Below are 26290 nucleotides of genomic sequence, written 5' to 3' on the forward strand. Positions count from 1 at the left end.
GCCGGGCTACTTTGGACCGCGTGAACAGATTTCGAAAATTCTGTTTTTTTTTTTTGCAAAAGTGGTACCTCAAGATTGTTCCGATACTAATTTGGTTTAGTACCAATCACGGTGCCCCTAAATTTTTATATGCGCGGTCGAAATCGGTTGTGCTTTTTGCTCATAAACAGTTCTTTAAATTTTCCACCCTACAAAACTCACTAGATCCCCCTAAAAAAGCGAAGGAATGTGAGCTTGCTCATTTGACATTAGAGTTGTTCTAATTGGCCTAAGTGTGCCGCGTTGAGTAGAGAGCAACCTAGCTGAACTTAACACTATTTGCTCTATAGAACGGTGCTAATTTATAAATAAGTATATTCTCTCAATTAACGAACCACCCTCGCATAGTCGCCGGCCACACGTCAATGAAAGTGAGGATGAAGCGCACGCTACTTGGGCGCGGTGACCGACCGCCGGCGACTTGAGGAAGTAATTTATTTATGTGCATGTGTTGTTTGTGTTGATATTGTGGTTTTTTTTTTTATTGTCTACTTAATTACTGTGTAGTGGTTGTAAAAAAATGACCTTGAATATGTGTATGGGTAGTATGTATATATTTATTGCGGATAATTGTATGGATGTACATAAGTGAATTGAGAAAAAACACGTACAAGTTTACAAAGCAAATCAAATTAAGAGATCAACAGTCAGATATATTTGTATGTAGACACAGCTGTGTGGAGCGCCAGGTATGCCTGCGCACATGCCTGTCTAAATAAAGGTGTAAGCTTGTAAATATTTTGCTATCGAATAGGTGTCTTAAACTAATTTGCATATGAATTTCTTAAGAATTTAACTAACAATCGGTGATATTTGCATTGTCCGCATACGCTAGATCATTTCTTCATTAGCGCGCTATACAAATTTTATTGTTGCCTTGAGAAATATCCACATGGTCTTTAATTGTGCTGCCTTTCTTACGAATTTGATACCTTACAAAATGAAGACAAACTTTCACTTAAAAGCTTACTTTATTTTCTTCTGGACGTAATCGCTTTAGAAGTGTCAGTCCTAATTGTGTGTGCAAGAAAGCGGAATGGAGCTGCAAAATCGATAGAAAGTTGAATGCGTGTGGCGATTAAGAAGTCTTTTTCTGGGCGAAATTTAAGAGCCCAGTTGCAACAGCTGGCGGTCGGAGCTGCGTATGAGTCGCGCCTAAGTATACGAAGGGCGTAACGCAACGCAACGCACCGCAACTGAACTGTTCGATTAATTGACTGCAATTTTACGCCACTGGCGTACGTTCAGTAGCGTGGCGTGATGTTAAAGCTTATTTTTTTAATAAATTTCACTTAATGTTTTATNTTCTGGGCGAAATTTAAGAGCCCAGTTGCAACAGCTGGCGGTCGGAGCTGCGTATAAGTCGCTCGTAAGTATAGGAAGGGCGTAACGCAACGCACCGCAACTGAACTGTTCGATTAATTGGCTGTAATTTTACGCCACTGGCGTACGTTCAGTGGCGTGGCGTGACGTCAAAGCTTATTTTTTTTAATCAATTTCATTTAATGTTTTATAAGTAAAAATCTTTTCGTCATTTTTTTTTTCTTACAGCTGCTACTTTCAACATCTTTCCATGAGTGTTGTGCCTTGCGGCTTCTGTACAACGCCACCATGTCGAGATCAGCGCGCAAGATCAACGCTTACCAACAACGCCGGCGCAGCATCGTACGAGTATCACGCAGCATCGAGAATTTGTTTGGTCTAAGCGTTTTATTGCTGCAATTTCACAAGAACAGAATCACAGGCGCAAAGCGGAGAAAAGATAAAAGTAATAAAAAGAAAAACAAAACGTCTGAAACGAAAGCTACATAACGCAATCAAGAGCAGCGTTCTCGAACAGCAACATACCAAATTAGGTCAACTTAACAAATCTCACCTGGTCTGCGCCGCGTCGCCGTTGCTTTGCCACCGAGTTGGTTGTTCGTGAAACAGCGGATTGTGTGAGACGCGGGCTTATGATTTGTTGTTTTTGTTTTTTACCCGTAAGCCTATCTTTGTATGAGCATACATGCNTCGCCGTTGCTTTGCCACCGAGTTGGTTGTTCGTGAAACAGCGGATTGTGCGAGACGCGGGCTTATGATTTGTTGTTTTTGTTTTTTACCCGTAAGCCTATCTTTGTATGAGCATACATGTGCATAAGTATACATAAATTCGTAAGTAGGCTCTACACATTGGCGGTCCGTCGGTTAACGCTTTTCATTACTAGCAGTCATCGAGGGGCTTTCTTTGCAATGCCGGTTGGCTACCGGTTAAATGGTTGGCTGTCATATCTATGGAACGTAAAAAAAAGATCGGAAACAAATAGATATATGTATAGGGTGTTTAGAAGGAAGTTTAACTTCGAAAGAGGTGAGGTTTTGTATAGTATTTTAACTGAGTGAGCGGGCATTCCCTCAGGCGAATAATTGCCAGACGTGAGTATGTGAGAATGTTTTTTAGTGATCGTCTTACTGACCAGTCTAAACTGGGAAAAGCACACTTTGCCCATAGAAGACGGAGGTACTTCAAGGAAGGCCTTGGAATGGAATCCAATTAATCGGCTAAGGCAGGCTTTGCGGAAGACCCCACGAAACGTGGAGAAAATATTTGAGCCAAAGCAACCCATGTTAAGCTGAAACAAGCTCAAAGCTTTTGAAAGAAACAGCACCAGATGCCCAGCTTGGTATTATAGTAAACGAAGGGAGACCATTGATCAACATCTGAAGAAAACTACAGCCACCACAGCAGTAAGGTTGAGAGAGTCAGAACACATAGACGAGACGGAGCTTCATCTGCCTCGGGAGACACGAACGACAATAGCCCAACTCTGCTCTGGCTACTGCAGCAGGTTAAACTCCTACCTGAGTAGATTGAATCAGGATGTGCCAAATGAGTGTCCAGCATGCGGAGATACCCCACATGACTCGAAACATCTCTTCGCATGCCCGGAAAAAGCCGACAACCCTAACGGCTTTGTCGTTGTGGACCGACCCGATAGAAGCTTCACGCTTCCTAGGGCTGCCGTTAGTGGAACTTGACGACAACGACTGAGATATCAACCGATCTTGGCAGGGTTGTTGTAGCCGCTACAACAACAACAACAACAAGAGAGTCAGAACTACGGAGGACCTTTGGACATTAAGATGTACTCGTACATAATTATAAATCCTCTAACTATAGACACCGTGGTAAACTTCAGTTTTCACATTCCTTAAGGTGTGGTAATCATCCAAAAGAGAATGTAGAAAAGACAAAATGCTAAAAGAAACAAATTCCAAAGGTTATTGATAAGCGTAGGAGACAAGAAATACAAAACTTAAGAAAAATATTGCCAATAAATTCAATAAGTACTCAGCGTTTCAATCTCGGTTTATGTGTGTTCTGAAACTTTCCGGCCAAGTAACGTCGACAGAAACGAAGTAGTGAATCAATTTGTCACTTAAAAGTCTTCCCATATAAATCTGTAGCGACGATAATTTGGCACCACATCAGACTAATAAAAATACTGCCCTGAAACAGGCTTGGGTACAAAAATTATACATACATACGGAGAAAAAACAGGAAGATTTTTTTATAGTTAACTATTGCAGGAAAATTTAGATGAGTACTAATATTTTGAGTAGAGTGGAGCTAAGAAGTATTATTCTGTCATCCTTTCCTCTTAAGGCCTTTCGAAAGTGCGTAAAACAATCAACCAAAAACTCGAGGTCCATATTACATATTAAATAACTAAATATTCGCCCTCACTCCGCAAAACTAGAAAAAGAACAGTACTTTTTGGAGCTCTTATGTCTTTATTCTGATTCAGCTTATCTTAAGTAAAGAAAATTTACATAAGATAAAAACGAAGTCACATAAAAAGACGCCTTATTCAGAAAGCTCTGCCTCAAAGCGTTTATTTAGAAGCGCTACTCATTTTCTCATTCCTCCACCATTACCCAAAAGTATCTATCCAGATTGTAGGAGCGGTTGCATAATCATTGCACACTTAAACATGTACTTTGGGGTTTAGAGCACTCAAAAACTTTAGTAGCTAACCTCTCCATAGAATTTGATTCGAAAGTTTTACTTTAGCTGCATGCCCGTTGAAACTTCAATGCCTAATCGAAAAGTATCTCTTTTTAGACCTCTCGTTTGTTTATNTCAATCTCGGTTTATGTGTGTTCTGAAACTTTCCGGCCAAGTAACGTCGATAGAAACGAAGTAGTGAATAAATTTTTCACTTAAAAGTCTTCCCATATAAATCTGTAGGGACGATAATTTGGCACCACATCAGACTAATAAAAATACTGCAGATGAGTACTAATATTTTGAGTATAGTGGAGCTAAGAAGTATTATTCTGTCATCCTTTCCTCTTAAGGCCTTTCGAAAGTGCGTAGTCATATAGGAACCGCTAAACAATCAACCAAAAACTCAAGGTCCATAAATAATAACTAAATATTCGCCCTCACTCTGCAAAACTAGAAAAAAACAGTACTTTTTGGAGCTCTTATGTCTTTTTTCTAAAGAAAATTTAAATAAGATTAAAACGAAGTCACACAAAGAGACGGCCTTTATCAGAAAGCTCTGCCTCAAAGCGTTTATTTAGAAGCGCTACTCATTTTCTCATTCCTCCATCATTACCCAAAAGTATCTATCCAGATTGTAGGAGCGGTTGCATGATCATTGCTCACTTAAGCATGTACTTTGGGGTTTAGAGCACTCAAAAACTTAAAAGAAATCTTATCTAAGCATAACTATTCCTAACAAGAACGGTCAGAATGTAGCATATTATATAGTAGCAACGTTTTGCTAGCTGGACGTATTGGATGAAGCTGCATACCGATTAGAATACCACATCAAAGCCACATAAGTTGATTTACTAGTAGCTAACCTCTCCATAGAATTTGATTCGAAAGTTTTACCTTAGCTGCATGCCCGTTGAAACTTCAATGCCTAATCGAAAAGTATCTCTTTTTAGACCTCTCACAATAGCGTATGTTTACACTCTCTACCCACCTGCAAATCGGTCAGTATTTTCGTCTGCCAAATGACTGCAGATTTGTACTGTAGAAAAGGCCACCCCGGTTCTACTAAATAGCACTGTTCTAGCCTAAAAAGCTAATATATTCGTCGATAGCCGTATTTGAAAGCAATAGAATTTTCGATAGTGAAAATAGAGGGCTGTACGGATACGTCGAGCCGCGTTAGCCCTTTCAACATCACTCTTTCCCCAATTTCCGGTCTTAGCAATATCGAAAGGAACGAGGCAGCTGTTGGGATAGCCAGGCGGGTAACTCAATACAACTACTGTTAAGGTGTTTAGGAATGAAATGAGTTTGTTGTGAGATCTCTAGGTTATTATAGCTGGGGTTGAACAGCAAAAGGACTGCAGAGCTTCTATAACTCAACAGATCTTCAGTAAGTGTTCTTATTGGCATCATTACAGGAATACTTTGCTAAAGTACCTATGCTCCAACGTTTGGCGAATACTGAATAGTTCTGTTGTAGAAGCTGAAAGCTAGAAGAAATTAAATGGCCACTTTCTGTACATACATTGTCCGGACATGCCTTAATTTTTATTTGGGATCAAAAGCGGTTTATCGGCTTGATAAAGCCTTGATAATTATATCCTCGTTTCCGTTTGTAAAGGAACTCCAGTTAGGGGAATTTGCCTCCTCCAAACACTAACTTAAATAGGGCACTAATAATAGAACTATGTCTATCACTCGGCCCCTCCAGTCTTATTCGCTGACGGAAAGATTTGTAATTGTTATCTTAACATCTATGTGGGAGCTGTGTATTTATAAATACATATATAAATATATACATACATAAGCAGTCGTTTTGAATAAGTATTTTAACAAGTTAAGCTACTACTTATAAAAAATAAACTGGGGGTTCGATTTATGTATGTATGTACCTTGTCAAATGTGAGTAATTTTTTAACTTACAGTTATTACTATTCTAAGTCATTGGACTATGGTTGAAAGCATCTCTAGTTGCAACACCCTGTACTTAAGTACACTTATGACGATACAAACTTTTTGCGAAATCCCATTCTATTTGCATATGTTTGTGCATAGAGGATTCTTCTCTTAAACATTTTGAGTGCGCATGAGCACCATCGTTTCTAGGCCTTGTATGTATTATACTTTGTTTTGTGTCAGGAAAGGCGGTCATGGCGGTGTTTACAAAATTTTAAGAGAACTGCAATAAAATTAAATTTCTTTTGAATGTATGTACTATACATACATATGTATGTATGCATGAACATATGCTTCATTAAATTTACATATGTACATGCTTATTAAACTTCTACTGCAAACAATTTATTCTGCAATTTGGCGCTTTGGTTCGAAGTTAACTAAATTTACGAAAACATATTTTGTGCTCTCAAAATATGTTAGTAAATACATATTACAATTCGTTGTTCGTTTTCTCATTGTGATATCTTACATTAAACTGAAACTACGACTTTGATATATATATATATTTTTTTTAATTTCACGCTTATGCAAGTAATTTATAACGCATTGCTGTTTTTAATCTGACCTTAGCCAAAAAAGGCAAAAGAAATTGAGCTGCATTCCTATTATTTTCTGGTCTGCTTTTTCCGGTTGTAATACAGCTCTATTTGTTTCTTAGTTGTTCCAATGTTTTTTTGTTGCTAAATGCAAATGAATTTATTCTTAGCTAATTCTCTCACTGAAGCTTATACTCGTACGTATCGTGGTCGCATGATTTACGTCCCCACTTCTTCGTTTTCATCGCGATAAAGTATATGTATGTAGGTACACTTGTTTGTGGTCACACAAACCAAAGAAAAAATACATATTTATTTTAAATAAAGTTTACACTGTAACAAAGACTATATAAATAAATGTTTCTAACTTTGTACAAAATTTATAAAACATTCTGGAGTTTTTATTGAAATTTTAAACTTTTTGTTAACATTTTTTAGAAAATTTTCTGGTATTTATGCAGTTTAATTGCCACTTTAATATTAGTATAGTAAAATTCTGTTTGATTCCTACATTTCTTTCTATACGATTTTGCGCATTTTTTCCATATAAAAAGCATCCCTGACATGGAAAAATTACATAAGACCCGCGAAAACAATTCTCAAAAATTTTAAAGAATTTTGCATCAGTTTTGTCAAAATTCGTTTGAATCTTGCGAGCTCTCTGGGGGTTTTTTTGGGATGTTTCGAAAGAATCTGTTTATTTTTGAAACCTTTCGACATTTTTTCCTGCCTTTGGCACAACGGCATTTACAAGTATACGAATTTTTCGTGGGTTATTTTCCGTTTTTCTGGGCTATTCCGGGATATTTCAAAACTTATGGATAATTTCGGAGAATTTTAAAATTTTATCGGAAACATTTTTGGGAACTGTCAGGACCAAAATTATATTTAAATTTTATCTTTGCTCTTTATAAGCTATAAAATACCGTTACATTTATTTTGCTATCTGTTCTTGTTCTCGAGATATCCGATTGAGTCACAAAAGAAGTTCGTATTCCACACTGTGCTGCGCGAGCCAAAAACGAAGTTACGCAAAATTGGTTACACAATTCGAGCCTTAATACTTCAATTTCGGCACCGCGAAAACTTAACAGGCCAGTAGAACCTGTTACGTAGATTCCATTTCATCATCCTTCGGTTAACTGCGGCAGTGAAATTTTTTGTCGTGATTTTTTGTGTTGTCATGTGAATTTCCATCGGAATAGGACCTGTTAAAACTCGCACCAAAAGCGAGAGCCGTAGCTTTACAAGTATAAGAAACTCGGTTGACCTTTGAATATTCACCGATGGGAGTCAACTTAGTAGCTCAGCTCTGAGTTGAGTAACCCACCTCTACAAGGGTGAACCAAAGGTGGTTCAAATGGAAATCAGTAACGAATTTTGAGCGCACTGAGACGACTAAGATCAACAAATTTCGTATACTAGCCACTAACCACCTGACCACTTCAACTTATAACTCCCCTTATTTACCTACTATGAGCTCTCGAGTTGAACCATTTTTACTCGCAAAAAGTACATATCAGAGTAGATATCTTTAGCTTGTGTGTACCAATCCAACTACGGAAAAGTCGGCTGCTAAGTATAATTCTCTCAGCACATGTGTAATTTTATTGTAGCTACATTATTTAGTTAAAGTTACCAAATCATGTGTTGAGAGAAATATTTTCAGCTGACTTTTTCTGGGTGCAGGAGATCTATAGCGTTTTAGGATTATATTTAGTTGCAGAGGTGCAATAATTTCAACATCTTCTGGGTATCTATCCATCCTTCGCTTCAAAGTTGGATACCAGTACTTCTGAAAAATATTTACTTAAATTAAATTACACTTGACTTACGTAAATATTATATTTCCCATATTTTACTCTTTTTCCTTGCAGTTTTGTCAACCCGCATGAAACAATTGGCTCACTTGCTGGACGATTTCAATTTCGAATGCATTGGCACAGCGCAAACAGATGATGAGAATGTCATTTGCGAAAGTCTGAAACATTTCGCCGCCATAATTGGAACCATCGAAGATGAGCGAGAAAAAATGGTGAGTAAATGCCAACGCCAACTAAGCGCTTAAACTCGTATTTGTGTAGAAATATTTTCATAAGCTTACAGCCAGGCGGCAACAAACCATAAAATTTGTATTTAGTAGTGCGAGATCTATTAGCAGGAAAAACTAACCATATGTTTTTACTGAAACTTTTTACTAACTAAACACATCCATTCATACACAGTTAATACATATAGTATCAAAAACTAATGGCGTTTCTGCACAATTTCACAGCTGACGCTGGCGGATCAACACATTATTATGCCACTGGAGGAGTTTCGTAAGAAACATATTGGCGGCGTTAAGGAGAATAAGAAAAAGTTTGATAAGAAGACGGAAAAATTTTGCCAGACACAAGAACGTTTCCTGAATATGTCAACAAAAAAGCCAGAGAATACGATACAGGAGGTGAGTGTGATTGTTTGTAGCTATGTGTGTACATAGATAATATGCAGGAAATACGTTTAAGCGATTTTAGCGGCAAAGTTAGTGTTGTATGTACATATATACGCTGGAAGGCGGAGGGAGTAGTGCAAAATTTAATAAAAAAAGGCACTTTTAGTTGAATTTGTGCGAAATGAACAAACAATTTTGGTTTGTAAGCGCACACACAAATCGCCCAGACCGGATGTGCTGCGAAAAGATTTTGCTATTTTTGAAAGTAAATAGTTTTTGTGCGAGCACTGCAAGAAAAACGGATGTGAACTTGGTAACATTTTAGACTTTGATGGTAAATCAATTAATTATTATTTTTTTTTTGAGAGTTAAATACTGGATATTCTGTACATTAAATGCAATGTCTACATATTTATGTATGGACTTAACTCTGATATCAGCTCCTTGGAGGAATTTTTGAAATTTTTGCAGAAAATTATTTTATTATTATTTTAATAAACATAATTATGTTATCTTCTTTCCTTTTTACTACATCAAAGTACATTTTTCACTTTTTCAAATTTATTTCAAGGTTTTTAATAGTTTTATTTTGTTAGTTTTTTATTTCACTTTAGTTTGTCTTATTTATTGTTTAATGTTTTTTAACTTATCTAACTTTAGGAAATTTTTTAATATTATGTTCCGATTTAAATTTTTGTTTAATTTAATTTGCAATTATATGTTTGGTATCATTTTATTTTATGTATCACACCTTATTTTTGTTATTTTTAGTTTTATTTTATTTCATTATAAATTTATTATTTTTAGTTTTTAAACAAATTTTTATATGTATTTATAATTTTATTTGTTTCATTTTAGTTTATATAACTTTTTTTCTTTGATATAATTTTATTTCACTTATACTTAAATTTAATTTAATTTTATTAATATTTCGTATATTTTAGTGCGTTTAGTTTTTATATATAAATTATATCTTAACTCTTAATTTATTTTTAATATAATTTAGTTTTGTTTATTTTTTATATTTCATTCAACAATTTTATTGAGCTTGAAAAATGAAAAATGTTGTGGAAAACAATAAAAATGTATACATGGTAGAAGTTATATCCGCTATTTCTGAGATCACCACATCTCCTCATCAGACTTCTTAATAGAATTCACTGGGACTTCAATCAGCAGCTCTGGCGTACAAAGCTGACAGTCTACCTACTGAATTAAGCTTGGCATATAAACTGTTGTCGCTTTTTTCTATGTATGTTTTATATATTTTCTTTTTAATTCGGTTTTATAAAATTTTATAATTAATGTTTAGTATTTTTCACAAAAAAAAAAAAAAACAAAAAGAAGAATTTATTACCTTATATATAGTTTAATTTTATTTCATATGGTTTTCAATTAAATTTTTATTTTATTTTATTATATGAATGAGTTTTTAATTTTCTTACTTTAATTTTATCGTTTTATTTTCTGTATTATATTTTGCATTATTTTATATATGTAGATAAGTTTTACATTTATTGTATGTATGTATGTATATACTTTTATTTTATTTCATATTTTTTCTACAAGGCATTTACGAATTTTTTATTTAATTTTAATCTTTAATTTTATTTAAATTGAAATTTGATTAAATTTTTCAGTTTCTTTATTCTTTTTTAATTAGTTTTTAAGTTTGCATAATTTTTTATTTATTTTTTAATTTAAAAGTTTTCACTTTATTTTTAATTAAATCTAATCTTTTAAATTAAGTCAATTAATTTTTATAGTTTTTTAAATTATACTTTTAATTTAATTTAATTTCTTTATACCTTTTTTAAGTACGTATTCAATTACAATTATATTTTCGCTATTATTTTTAATTTCTCTCAGTGTCCCTAACATAGGTTTTCGGAACAGCAATTTCTATGAAAGAGTTGAAACGGAAAATGCAATAAATACGAAATTCATTCGGCATGTTAGCCGCCGGCTGCTTCCTTTATATTGGCACCGACCGCATCCCCTTTCGTTAGTTTTCAGATTTTCCGCTGCTATAGACGTTCCATTGCTACTCACTTGAACTTTTCCCATTTTCCAATTTCAACAAATCTGTTTGTACAATATTTACCAGCTACTTTTAGTACATACTTATATATGTTTGTACATACGAAGCGCATACGGACACAAGTGTAACTAACCATGCATAAGTATTTGTGGCAGACAGAAAATACTGGTAGTAAATAGTTTTTGCTGCCGCCAAAGTTCCATGACCTGCGCCAACAAAGAATTGCATTACTGCCCTGCTGCTGAAACTATTGTTGGCATGAATGTACATACATATGTAGTACATAGTAATGCGGCGTGCAATTCACTCAACCCACTATAGGTAAACGCACACACAAATATATATACCACATAGCTACATACCTACATACATGGGCAACCCATATTGCAACGTCAGAAACTACACGCCGAGCCGAGCCGCCCTTAATGTGTGTATACCAGTATACCAACAGTTGCCACTTACTTATTTGCTGTAAATGCCACAACCTACACAAATACATTATCATCCATGTGTGTGTGTGTGTAATTGTGTGGGCACCTACTCGTCGGATTTGGCACTATCCGCCCAGGACACCTACCAGCAAAACTATTCCTCCATCGTCAAACACCCCCAAGTGGAGTGTTGCAACACCAAAACGTTTTGATTTATTCAAGCCACCCACTAGTTTTTGTTGGTGGGAGGAACTCATTTTTCTATGTAATTGTATTTGTGGCTAATGACCCTTTAGGAAAAGCAAAACATTGCGAGGTATGCAAAATTATTATGGAACCATGTCTATACATATATACATAGGTGTTATACACCAAAACAGAGGCTCAGTAGCACCTAAACCTTCCAGTGAACTAGCTACTTCAAAGGAAGACCCGAATAGACTACTTCACACGTCCATAAACATCATCCTTGTATATGTTACCGGCCAAACCCTAGATCAGGCTCCGCAGTATTTTTGAGCAAAACTCTTTTCGCGTAAAAATAACCCTCATCAGTCCAACTCCAGATACGCAGTCCACAATATTCTTGCGTCCAACTTGATTCCGCGTTGGACAGATGTATCGGATCTAGTTCGATCTAGTTTGGCCTAGGAAAAAATTGTTTGTCCTAAGATCGGGTTTGGCCAGTTACATATATAAAAAAAATTTTTGTCTAACCATTTCAATATTGCCCTATAGGGTTCAATAGTTTTTGCTTTAACCTGTGTGTCTATGTGAGTTGACTACTTTTGCATTTCGTCGTTGGGTGAGTGTGCAGCAATACTGTCTAAAACCGTTAAATTGCAAATATTCGACTATTTTGCTTTCGTTGGTGCCCAGTCCACTCACTGAACCCAACCCTACAGCGCCACACAGCAAACTCAGCCCGACTACTCAACTTTTTGCTTGGTAACAGAAAGATTTGTTTGCATTGCAATGTTGTTTCGTAGTTTAGGGGTCGTATGCCCGCCCTCCCACCGTTCGCCTTCACTGCCTGCATATTTGTCTGATAGTGACACTGTTGCTGCAAAAGAAAGGTTGCCTGCTGTTAATACTTTTATTGCGGACTTGACACTGGGCAACAGTGGAACAAGTTGGATGGGGTTAGCATCAAAAATCTCATCAAATCTCCTGGGGTATTTGTATAGTGAAATGTTATTACAAATGTAAATAAATATATTTATTTTCGCGTTGGGTCGGAATCATGGATAATCCACGCCTTAAGAAAAAAGCTCTGTAACTATAAAAAAAAACTTCACACAGAATTCGCATACCGATACGTAATCTGTTACTAATGCTGAATTTCCACTAGGTATTAAATGGCAAATGACAATGTTGGGCATTAAAAAGTATTCGTGTCATTACGTTAAAAAATTGTCGTTATGTTCATTTCCACATGGCATTTTTCTAAATGACTTATATTTTTTGTCATTTTAATGCCTAGTGGAAATTTGGCATTAGGCATTGATCATCATTACGTATTGTTTTGAGGCACCAGCTAAAAGTTGGTATCGAATTTCTGAATTTTGTTTTGCCAGTCTATTCTTGCTTGTCCGATGCTCAACGGCGCTCTTTGCATAAATTTATACTAATGCATCGCTCAAAATACTAAGGCTTAATAAAATAAAAATGGTTCTAAATGGTAGCCTTGATAAATCGTCCTGCTTCGCCTATGCTTGCGTATGCATATGTATGTATATTAGGGTGGTAAAAAAAGGTTAAAATGTTAAGCTCTCGCCCTACCTAATTTTATTTAAATGGAAAAAATACCCTATTTTGTGTTGTTAAAAAAAATAGCCTGAAATCCCCTAAAGTTTTCCAAGTATTTTATATGGGCAAAAACACTTTTTCGTAGAATGGTATAGCATTCTCGAAAATCAAATTTTCCTATCGGAAAACCCCGTTGCTCTTCCGGAGACTCCCAATTGTTTATTTTACCATTTTTTAAAACTAACGATTTTTTATAGGTCCCCTATCGGATTTTTTGGGGTTTTTAATGGACCCTTAAGAACTCTTCTAGATGTAAACAAAGTTTTCCGGTGGAAAAATATTTATTTTCAAAAATTCTATACCATTTATACGAAAAGGTGTTTTTGCCCATATAAAATACATGGAAAACTTCATGGGCTTTCGGCAGTTCCAAATATATATATATTTTTAACAAAAAATACATGTATTCTCTTTTTTTCAATTAGAAAAATTCTAGGTAGTGAGGGTTTAACATTTTAAAAATGTTTTCCAGACATGTACTTTTGGGCCACCCAGTACACATCTAGTACTGTGAAATTTGCACAGTGAAAATAATTTCTGTAACATTTTGAACGCATTTTGAGTGATCTTGGGACCGACCTGAAGTCTTTAATTTCAGTCTGACAAGGGAGGAGGAGATATGTGTCACAGACAGGACCGAGTTAGTTGTTGAACGACCGCTCAGGCGAGCACACGTATTCTTCCGCGCTTTCACAGTACTCGAGCCAAGACAACATTTCATTTACTTATACATAATTTCATTTACTTTTACATAATATCACTCTTACAAATGAATCACAGTTCAATGTACATACGTCTTATTTAAATAAAAATCATCGTTTACACAAGGTATGTTCATTATATAAAAATGTCGAGGAAGATTTTGCTAGCTTAAGTTTTTAAAAAAAAAAAAAAAACAATGAGATCCTATATCAAACAATGTTTATGTTGATATTTTTGTTGATGCAGGCATCTCGTCATTGCTTACAACGAACTCGCGATAATGAACCTCGAAAGCCAATGATCTACATACATATCCTCAAATAGTTAGAACATTGTCATTGAGTTATCCAATATCTTAATGGCCGGCTCTACACTGCCAGACCTAACGAAATGAGCGCGAACAATAGCCATTACCTCAGAATCAGTGATGAATAGTGGCCTCGCCAGCGGTGTTTCAGGTCGAGATGGTGATCCCACGAATTTGCAGGATAGTTTGTATGACTAAAGCTGGAAGCTAAGCTGACTTCGTTTGAGCATAGTGATCTCAAAGCTTTTGGAAAGTATACTCCTTTTGTAATGACGTGATAGAGCTCTTTGGTTCAGTTTAAGTTAAAAAAAACAGTGGATTGAAATGTTATTATGTTATTGACATTAGTATTAAGCCATTGAGAGCTGTAAACTTTTCACAATTTTACAATTCCAACTACATAGTTTATAAATTGCATACAGATAACAATATCTGCTAACGAATGGATAATTATTTAGATAAATAAATCTATCGAGTGCATGCAATAATAAATCGATAGTTATATGGATAAATTAATATAGCGATTGCAATAACGACTAAATCGGAGCCTTTGTCGTTAAACAAATCTGTTAAATACAAATACGATAAAAACAAGCTTATATGTACCCGTACGTATGTACGTAATTACTTCGATGAATATTTGGAAAACCATATCTGCTGAAAAATCGATCTTTTTAATCGAAACATGTACAAATATGTATGTATGTCGAATGCGAATACGATTGCAATAAGTGTGTATTGATGCAATAATATTTTCGACTAATATAGTGATAATTTTAACCATCTTTCGGTTGAAAATATGACCACAGCAATAAAAAGAACCAAGTAATACATACGTTTTCCTTAAATGCATTTATAAAATCTGAATCTGAAGTTTGCAATTATGAATTACATGTATGTACGTATTGCTATAAGAATAACGACCAACAAATCGATAATTATTATGGATTAGATAATAAGTCTATCGAATATTGATACGATTGTAATAAGTTCATATATAATTATATTGATAAATAAGTCGATATCAATAAGGAATGACAAATCCATATGTTATCGAAAAAAATTTAGTCGATAAATTAAATAAATAAATATTATTTTTCGTAAAGTAACTTGAAAAGGAAGATTTTTTATATTTTTCTTTAATTCATATTCTTTTTTTCGTACACATTTCATACCACTTTTCCACTGTTGCACATCCCTACTTCATATCTTACCGCCTTCGCTTCGCTTCTCACCTGAAAAAGTTGACAGTCTATTACTTTCTTTATGTAACTAACAACATTTTGCTATCTAAAGTTTACTTTGCCTGCACGTTCGGGTTAATCCTGTTGATTTTGCATGCAAAGCATGAGGAAAGTCTGAACTTTTTAAAGAAAATGGGAAAATGCAAAAATGAAAGGAGCATAAGTAAAAGAAGAAATAGTGTATTTACCTGCTTTTAGCTGAGCTGACTGCAGCCACCAGGGCTATTATGCATTTATGCCATTATTTGAAAATGAGCTTTGAGAAGTCTACGTGCCAGCGCATTTTAAATTTCACTTTGAATGCAAATTTACTGAAGTTGAAAATTTGTTACGTTGATAAGAATGGATATTTGAATGGATAATTGAATAAATTTGCCGGCTGTTGCAATATTGCAAATTTAATGCATATTTGAGTTGGGCGAGCAATAACACTACAGCGCAAATGGGCTTAAAATTGGCAGACGAAAATTTTGCGTAATGAAAATTTTCAAGTTTTCGAAGAGCGCAATGTTGAAGAAACATGTATTATTGCCTTTAGATTGAGCTACACGGAAACATTGTTGAAAAATACTCTGCACATACGAGTACCTACATATGGGCATAAGTACATATGTATGTACATATGTATGTATGTAAGCGCTTTGGTATGAAACTCCCTTTCCTCTTCCTGCCTCCGGCTGCCGACTTTTAATGCATCGATTTGTTAACTTCCACTTGAATTATGTTTTGGGCCGTGCAACTCTCTTTCATGCACATGCCGCCTTTAACTTTAATCTGTGGCACTTGTACACTTGAAATATTTCAGCATATGTACATACACAAGTACATACATCGATCTTAACAAACACTCGCATTCCTTCGTTACGAGTATGTTGCTGCTTTTCAGGTCGAAAAGCAATTGCGGTGGCAAGTGCACCAACACCACCTGGTCTGCTGTTCCCAACGTCCAACGTTCCAATATGAACAACTAAATATTGCATTGCTCGTCAGCGTACGCTGCTGCGGCTATCAACAGTTTAAATGTTGTTGCTATTTGCTGCAATGTACATGCTCGTATTTTATTTGTGTGTTTTGGTTTTATGCTGTTATGCCGCAACACGCCCCAAAATAAATCGATTGCACTACCTCTTGGCTTACTCGCTCGGTGGGGTATTTGATGGATTCGAAAATTTGTTTTAGTAAATTATTTGTGTTCGTGTTCTTGTTTTTTTTTGTGTTCATATAATTGCAGTTGCTATGGCAGTTGCATTGTTGTACATACAAACATACGAGTACTAGTAACAGTTGTAAATTCTAGGAGTTTGGTTGTTTTTGGTGCTGCTGCTTTCATGAGGCAACGCACAGAAAACATTATTCGATTTTACTACAATAAATAATCGATACACTAGGAAAAAAGGCTCTGAGGGGGCTTAGGTTGCAGCCGTTGGAGGCGCGTAGAATGCCAAAATGGCTGTTTGTTTTTCAACTGCAACTGACTACTCAGTTCTCCTTTGATACTTTGCATGGAGAACGCAAACCGATATAACCAGTTATATATACATATAACGAGTCAGTAAGTTAATGTCAGCTCCATGTCAAAGGATTTATCAGGCCGATTCTGAACAGAAACTCCCTAGGAGTTTTCTCTCGTTTACCTTTCCTCCTGTCATGAATCAAGATTCCCTGAGATTTTTTTATATTAAATGACAGAGTTGAGCTGTCAAAAAAGTGTCAAACAGCTATTTCCAAGTTCGAATTTCCTCCTCCCAAATTCTCGGGGAAAATGCTACCCCCTGGGAGTTAATTATTGGAGGATTTCTTTCTCGGAAGAAACGAATTCCCGGAGAACAAACTCCCTGGGAATATTCAGAATTGGGCTGAATATGATTCGTAGCGAGTAGTTAACTAAAATGCTGTGCCGGTCTTAAGCCTAGCATAGACGGGCAAACTATTTGTACAAACGGTTTTGTCAATTGATTGACGCTCGTTTCAACCAACTTTTTATCAGCCTTCAATGAACTCATTAATCTTTTGGTCGAATCACATCGCTTCAATCAACCGATTGACCCAAGATTTTAGTCAAAATGATTGACCTTCTGGCTACTATTAAGGCCATCTATCGATCCCCAGTACTAATAGCGTTCTGGAGTAAGCCACTCAAAAAAGTCTCCAACTTAGATAATGAAATGCTTCAATGACCCTAATGGCGATTGAGATGCCTTTTTTAACAACTCGTCGACGTATTCATTACCCTCGATCTCGCAGTAAACTGTAATTCGACACAGCGTTAACGAATGGCTCGTTTGCTATCGTATTTTCTGATAAAATTTTCGGCGCCTGCTGTCACCTTAGGCTTTTAAAAAGGAAAACATAAGATACATCTGGCTGGTTGGTTGCAGTGCTCATTAATACTTCTCGTGGAAAATGAGTTGTGTTTATGTTAATCCTAGACTGCTTTGTCGATGAGAACGTGAACGGGTGTGTTACATAGAAGGGGCTATGATATATGATTAAGGGAATAGGTTGCAGTTATAAAACCTCTCCTGCGATTCCTGTCTTCGCAAGTTGAGAAGGAGACCAAAGCAGCATGCAACAGTAGGTGAACTAACGTGCACATCTTGCTCCGTATGACGCTCACTCTGGCCACAGATGTGTCGGTGTTTAACGTGGGTACCTGCCACTTCAGTACCAATTGGCAGTATGAGGTGGACACACTAACCACCTTGGTAGAGTTCGAAGCCTATCTAAAGCCTCTGCCGTTCTTTGGTTACCGGCACCCGGCTGGAATGCAAACCACATCGAAGCAACTAAGGCCGATTCTACCCGCATTTGGGTGTTAAACCACAGCAACCGCGAATACTCTACGAGGGCCCGTATTCAAGAATAGACCGGAGTAATGCTCAACTCCCTCGACTAGCTCGACTCACCCTGACTTGCTCGACTTGCGTAACTTGCACACTCATCTCCCTTTCTTCCTGTGCTGTGTCCCTTACCAGAGACAACTTCTGCTCAACATGCACACTGCACTTCTATTCATCCTAAAACAACACTTTATCTCTACCCATCTTGCTCGCTATTTTCGTCTCACTAGTCATGCTCATCTCGCAAGCACGCTCCGGGGGCATCCTGTTTCTCGTGATACCAGAATTAAGTCTGTGGTCAGACCTTAAAGCCGAAACTTCTGCCAGTTGAGCCTCCACTCCACTCGAGGGCTGGCAACCTTTGAGTAGGGACCTCGTGGTTGTCAAGCACAGCCACTCTGGTCGATGAACGAAGAACGCGGAGTTTATTAAGGCTCTCAAAGCCAAACGTTAGACTTCGCACAGGAATACTAATGGACAGTGTTCCGCTTGATTCAAGACCGTCAGGTTCCGAGCCCCGCATAACGCAGAGACTGCAGAGATGAAGAAGGGATAGTATCCGTCCCATACTTCCTTTGGAAGTGCCCGAAGGGGACCAATTCGTCGAAAGCTTAAATGCTTAGGGAAAACTTCACTATAAAAATCAGGATGGTTTAAGGACATCTAGGGATAGGCATAGGGAAAGCCTCTTTCGAGTGAACACTTATTCAGAAATGCACGCACAATCTAACCAAGCATAATTTGTTATTAGACATATTGTTTATTTAGGGTAGACTACGAAGCTGGAGCGCTGTAAGGTGGAATTAATCTTTGATAGCGATATTCATATGTACATCCACATCACATGTGTAGCTTATAATCCCTAATTACTGCTGAAGATTCTGTTGGAATTGTGGTAAGATGCTTCTAACAGAATCCATGACGTCGAAGCGGAAACTCATCACACTGGCATCGTCCATAAACATTGTCCATTCTTCTTCACTATCGCCAAAGTAGTTCTCTTCTAGCTCCGATAAAAAGAATGTCGACATTTTTTTCAGTGCATATGTGTGGTCACTTCCTATGTATACGCGTTGGATGCGCTATGCAACATGGAGCATTCAAAGAAAGAAAAAACCAACAACACTTGTTTCGCTGTATACACCCTGCAGGGAAACCGCGGACTGGTGCATAAAATTTCTAGTTCCGTACAAGATCTTTATCGCCAAAAACGAACCAGTCTGATAGTAAGTAGATCCCCACCAGTTCAAAATCAGCGAAATGTGGGACTCATAAAAAACTATTTTATTTATCTTTTTTCATAAGAAATCTATATCTAAAGTGACGAATTTAGAACTGGTTCGGAATTATAGAAAAAGGGATGCAGAACGAACTAGATTTTATCTGTCGAATTTAGAACTAGTTCAAAACTATCGAAAAAGGGATGCAGCGGGGGGCTTGTTTACTTTACATACATATGTGTTTGGCGGCTTTTTCGTTCAAATGCACTTTTATTCTGCACTTCGCAGATGCTATTTCATAGTTTTGTAATACAAAACAAAACTTTGTGTTAACATATTAACATCTTGGGGCCGTCTGGAATCTAACCAATAACAGCGAGCACCTCTGCAAAGTCAGCTACAGCCAAAGGTATGTAAACGTACATTTCTTACAATCATTCAAACAAATTTAATTTCAAATTGAAAAAACGTTTCTTTCAAAATAATGTAAAATCGATTTTAAAACTGGCTCGGAACTATAGAATTTAGAACTAGTTCGGAACTATCGAAAAAGGGATGCAGCAGGGGGCAATTGACACTTCCTAGGACATCGCCATGTTAAATTCGCCAGTTGTTTGTATGCAAAAGAGATTTATCGCGAACCAGTGCTGGGTCTAAACGTACTACAGGCGCACCAGTTCAGAACTGGAGATTTTCCCCACAGGGCATCAGCTAGCATCAACTGCTAATATCAGTTGTGGGCCGTGACCATTGTTGTTAATGTCATAAGTTGTTGTTATACATACGTTAACAAATAATGAAGTTCTATTCGTGCTATTTGTTGTTCTTGTTTTTATTGCATTCGCGTTAGTTCAATTGATTTTTGATTACATTTAAATTACAATGAACTGTTCAGCGTGATGTGGTTGGTATGGCATGAGGCGTCCGGTGGTTTGCGGTATGCGCCATGCCGCTCCAAATGTGCGATGAATGGGGCTTCAAATAATGGGGGGGGCACAGTGTAATGCAGACATGCCCAATGGCATAAACAAACAACCCAACACATAAATATGTACAGTATCGGTCATATCTATAGCACGCCATTTCAAAGTGCGATATTGTGTGCACTTATGTTTATTTATTTATTTTTAAGAATTTTCAATTAAAATACAGTTCAGTTCTCAGACAAACCCCATATAAACTCCAAGTGTAACAACTTGTAGAAAACTACAAAAAAGTCAACAATATTTTCACATTAATTTCAAACTTTTTTCTCGGAAGTGTACAGAATTTTTTTGATACACAGTTTTTTAGCCCCTTCAATTTTAGTCTGATAATGTGCAATTTTCAAGTGGCTAAAGTTACCGATTGATTTTTTAGATTTTTTTCGCCAGAGGTGTTGCGGATTTCTTCCATATACAAATAAATAGAGTTTATTCATTATATGGAAGCCAATGCGACCAAAAAAATTCTAAAAAATAAACGGTAATTCGTAGCCACTTCAAATTTGCACATTATCAGACTAAAATTGCAGGGGCTAAAAAACTGTGTACTCAAAAAAACTAACACTTCCGAGAAAAAAGTTTGAAATTTATGTGAAAATTTGTTGCACTTTTTTGTAGTTTTCTACAAATTATTAAGATTGTGTTTGTATCGGGTTTGTCTGAGAATGAACTATATTTTAATTGAAAATTCTTAAAAATTAATAAATAAACATAAGTGGCACACAATATCACTTTGAAATGGCGTGCTATAGATATGACCGATACTGTACATATGTATGTTTGTATGCACTTTTCACCGTTCGTTCGATTGATTGCGCGTTTAGTTGCTGCTGGTCATTCTGTTTGTCTAACAAAGATTTTTTTATAATTTTTTTTTCTTTTTGATTGTGGGTTGCGGCATTCCTGCCACGGCATCGATATGAAAGAACATGCAAGGAGCGCTTTTAGATATGTGCATATACAGGCATTTTTGCGTCATATTCGTGGAATTTGTTACAATTACAATTATCTACTGTATGGCACAAACATATTTGTTGCTGATAGTGTTTGCTTGCCCTGCGTTGCAATATTTTTCCGTTGAATTTTTTTTTCTTCGATTTCTTCACTGTTAACTCGTTATTTGTTTACAAGCAGTGCTAGTGCAATAGGAACAACAATAAAAAACAACATGTGTTTCAGTCAGTAGCAGCACTTGCTTTCCTCTTGCTATTATTGTTGTTGTTATTGCAGTAGCACTGCTCCACTTGCTATCTTTTGTTCCGCTACTAAAGAGGTTAATACTCCTCGTTGGCGCTGCAATAGCTGCCTCACATAGCTCGCTCCATAGCCGCCACAAACATATGTACATACGTACATACATACTTGAGCGAGCTTTTGCAACATTTGGGCGTTGGTTGCGCTGCGCTTTCATCCGCCACTTGGCAGCTACTTTGTAGTTTGCCTATTTTTTCCCATTTAGCTCAAAATTAGAATGAGAAAAAGGCGCAGCAGCAGAGGTTGAGGAAGTGCAGCTGCGTGCGGATTTGGCAGCAACTGAGGGAAAATGTAGCGCCTAGCAGCTTTGGAAATATCTTTTGGAGGAAATGGGGCACTCCATGGTAAATTCATGGGTATACATCTTTTTAGTATCCGCCAATACACTCACCAGCAGTGAGAAGTGTGGCTTCTTAAGCCTAACGAGATCCCTTGACCGCCTCCGGCCCAATTTCCGACAGAAAAACAATTTTATTAGATTTCGCCCAACTTCTATCGCAAAGGACCATTTCTTAAATTTCTCTAACACGAGGCGCGTCTGTCAAAGAGTCCCACCCACTCTCTTCTCGTTGAGACCGAATTGATGGTGTCTTTCTTGGCTGGCTCATCCGCTACGTAATTTACTGCAATATCACTTTGATCGGATATCCAGACCTGATTACAAATACGCAGACGCGACCGAAGGAGAGGCCAAGCAACTTCGTATTAGCTTTGAGCGCACCATGAGCAAGCCGAAGGCCCGGACTCCCATTGCGGTGTCGCGCAGTTAAGTAGTCAATCGACTGCTCTGCTTGAAAACCACTACTCTGACCTAGGAAGCCTACTTTTAAAGTTGATAAAGTTTATTTGCAAGTGACCGCTCCATGAACCCTTCCGTCAATCTTCGACCCATCCGTATTGTTGTTATTATAGCAGCAGTACTCAACCCAAGAGATTTCATCATTTCGTCTTCTTCTATCTTCTGGCTGCAAGCCTGAGGTCGAGTAGACGGGCGACGTCAAAAGGTGCAGTCAATAGTGCTTCCGGTGTCCGGGCTGGCGGGTTGGAGCTTCATGCGAAAAGTTGTTGGCTGTTGTGTGGACCTTGTCCGCATGCTGGACAGGTGTATGGTTGTGTTCAGCCGAAATAGCCAGGTTTAAGTATGTAGCATCACCCAGAACGAAATTGTACATCTGGTCCCTGCCGGCTGTACTTCTTCCTCAATATACTGAGACTCGCCATGACTGTTTAGCGCCACTCCATATCACACTCCGTCGAACGAGTGGTCTACATACGGTTCGATATCTACACTCTAGTCGCGCAGTCGACGTCTCATGTATCGCGGGAGGTCGGACCAAAATTTGCGCTGCGTAACTTGCCACCGACATGGCAATCGCTTTGCAGCTTGTGAGTATGGTCTTCTTCGTAGCCTCCCCAGGTGGTGCCAGCTAGCGATTTGAGGACTTTGTTCTCGACTCATAATTTCTTTGTGGCAACGTGATTAAGCGCGCACTGAGAAGGATAAGAGGCTGTCAAACGTGAAACCAGTTTTTTATGGTGGTTGTCCGTCAGTATTTTGGCGCCATCGGCGCAAACGTCGAGGTCAAACCGGATCACCTTAATACATGTGCTAAAAAGTGGGGCGGTGGATTACGTGGTAGAATTGTTGAGGGTTATGGCAGTTAAAAAATTTTAAAGATCGGAAAGATGATCAGTGATAGAGTCAGGCACTTGAATTTTCGATTTTTCATCAGCTTGGCAGCAATAACGGAAGAGAAACTATCGAATCTTCACAATTTCATTCGGGACAGTAAATTATTTAACAGACATGGTAGTTATAATCCTCATTAGATGGATGTGGCTTCTTTTAATACTCATAGATGGCGTTCACAATGGACTACAAAGCTAAGGTGTAGTGGAAATACGGCAGCTGCATACTCAACGTTTTTCTATCCTAACCTAGGCTAGGAATGCTGACGTTTTCCATTCAATGCTTTGAGCATGGAATGCCCCTTCCGTAGTAGCAACTTTGTGCCTACTTGCTACATTTATCACTTATCTCTTTAATGTTGTTGTATGTTATGGAATTTGTTGCTATTAGCCGACATATTTTTTAAGTTATGTTTTGTTTTTCTAAATGCAAATTTACAAAGAAATGAGTTTCACATGAAAATGCATAAATGCTGTTTTCTGTTGCTCCCATTACATCCAGTTCCCAGTTAGCGAATCCCAGTGGCAGCCGTGTCGCTTGCCGCAAGCGATGATGATGTTGCAGGTTGTCTAACATACAAAAAAGAAAACAAAAATAAAGAATACAAAAATTGAAAACTATGTAAAAACACCAAAAGATGCTTAGCGGCAAGAGTCACGCGCACTTGCAACACACAAATTGTCGGAGCTGAGTAGCTGTGTGACGCTTGTTTAGAGGAAATGCACATGCAGATAAGAGCTTATGTAGTCATTTATGTATGTTTATATGTATTTGTTTGTAAATTCTCATTTCTCACATTCTTCAAGCCTTGTTGTTTTCGCTGTTGTTGTTGTTGTCATTGTTGTTGTGTGATTAGTGGCAATTGCTGCTTGATAGTTCGTCTGCTGCCGCCGCTGCCACAACCAATGACTGCTCATTTCTTCGATACTTTTGTCTTCTGCTGCACCTGCCATCTGCATTTCCCACCTGCCTGTATGTCGGTATGTTATCATTTGTGGTTTTTACACCTGAAATGCGGTCATTAGGCCACTAAGCTTTTGGAATTATTACAAAAAAAACAAAAACAGCATTCAAAATATCGGCTCATTCATGCAATTAAAGAGGCTGATCTGATCGCTCGTCTGTTTGAAAAACAAAAAGGCTGCTTGCAATTACTTACAACTTTCATTGTGGTATGGAGAAATGTAATAAATAGCATTAGAATTTCGTTGAAAACACTCGAAAGCGTGAAGTGGTAAAAATACTTAGCACCGCAGCTACCACCCCTCTCCTCGCACCACAAACCACTTCCGGCACTTTGATTTTAGTTTTTGCGCTGTCTGCAATCTTTACAATCCTCTCAAGTTTCGGCGTTTGCTCCTTTTTTTTTGCACTACTTGAACATTCCATCATTCAGTGCACTGTCAGCGAAAAGCGCTCGACAGATAAATTGCTACTTTACGCGCACTTGAGACTTGCAGCTTTGAAATGGAAAAAGGATATATCTAAAGAATCTAAAGGAGGTTGAAAGGCACAAAATGCGTCGTACTGGATGTTTTTACATATGGATGTGTGATTTCACAAAGAAATCAAAGAACTTTCATTCGAAAACAATCACTTGCAGCCTGTGTCTGAAAGTATTTTAAAAGGAGCTTTCCTTGATATCCGCCTAGTTGATAAGAGGGCTAAATACATACATGCATATATAAAAATTTTCATACTCAACATAGAACACATGTAATATGTAAAGTTAAGTGTTAAATAAACACTTAAAACTTCTTACAGAATATATTTTTAATACACGCTCCGTTTCCAATGTATTCACACAGCTGTCCATCTGTGTGTAAGATTTATGGTGATTTCCTACCGGTATGGCTTAAGATCACGGTGCCCTTTTTGCACAGCGGATCAATTCATGCTTGATCGATGCCCTGAAACGCAAGCAGTTCAGTTCCAATTGGCAGTGTGGAGCGAACACACTTGTAACCTTGGTCCTACCCGCATTTGCGTGTTAAACCACTGCCCCCGCGATACTTCCCGAATGGTCCTTACCAATTGAACAGACCGGAGTAGTGCTCAACATACGTTCGAGTTGCCAAACTCGCCTCTTGCACATCTCGCCCATCTCGCAAGTCTTACTAATCTTACACTCCAGCGTGGGCCCGTGCAAACCGGTCTGGAGTGAAACTCAATTTTCCGTCTTTCACCACTTGCTCGAGTCGCTTAACGCACCTCATTCATCCTGCTCGTCTCGCTCATCCCGCAAGTCTTACTAATCTTACCCCAACCAATGTTGACCAAACACAGGCCTGGGGTGAGACCTGACTTTCCGACTTTCAACACTTGCTCGAGTTGCTTGACTCGCCACATTCTTCCTTGCAAATCTTACTAATTTTACTAATCTAAGCACATCAAGCTTGTTTTTCCGCCACTGGCTTTGCTAATCTAGCCAGCGAACACACTCCGGGGACTCTGTTCCCCTCGGTACCAGGCTTAAGTCTCTGGTAAGACTTCCAACAGCCGTAGACTCTTCTACCAATTGAGCCTCCAACCGACTGAGGATTAGCGGCCTTTGACTCGGGTCACACCCGTACCTAGGCTTACCCAGGGACCTCTTAGAGCCCTTCACAATGGACAGTGAGCCGCTTCATAAATGCTTATTACAGAATCCAAAGCGGCGCAGAATACGTCAAATCTGCCTCGAAGAACCAAATCTTCACAGTCGGTTGATGCTCGGAAAGCAACGCTCCGCACAGTGGTACAGCCCTATACATTTTTTGGAAAAAATTAGGAATCGACGTAGAACCTCTATTTTCCGTATGCAACAT

General features: G+C 37.7%; 1 protein-coding gene across 3 annotated transcripts in view; it reads left to right on the forward strand.

Moving 5' to 3' along the window:
- The first annotated feature begins 8374 nt into the window (after positions 1-8374).
- The window catches only part of Graf (GTPase regulator associated with FAK), a 55562-nt gene continuing 37646 nt past the window's right edge, over positions 8375-26290 (forward strand). For 2 of the 3 annotated variants that reach the window (XM_017618721.1, XM_017618726.1), the window contains exons 1-2: positions 8375-8560; positions 8801-8974. In XM_017618721.1, coding sequence (XP_017474210.1) covers positions 8417-8560; positions 8801-8974 — 318 coding nt within the window. In that variant the 5' untranslated portion in view covers positions 8375-8416. The remainder of the gene's footprint in view (positions 8561-8800; positions 8975-26290) is intronic. The other variant, XM_017618722.1, reaches the window with a different exon arrangement.

The sequence above is a fragment of the Rhagoletis zephyria genome, unplaced genomic scaffold, assembly GCF_001687245.7.
Source record: "Rhagoletis zephyria isolate East Lansing unplaced genomic scaffold, Rhagoletis_zephyria_1.1 Rzeph_scaffold_01694, whole genome shotgun sequence".
NCBI classification, from domain to species: Eukaryota; Metazoa; Arthropoda; class Insecta; order Diptera; family Tephritidae; genus Rhagoletis; species Rhagoletis zephyria.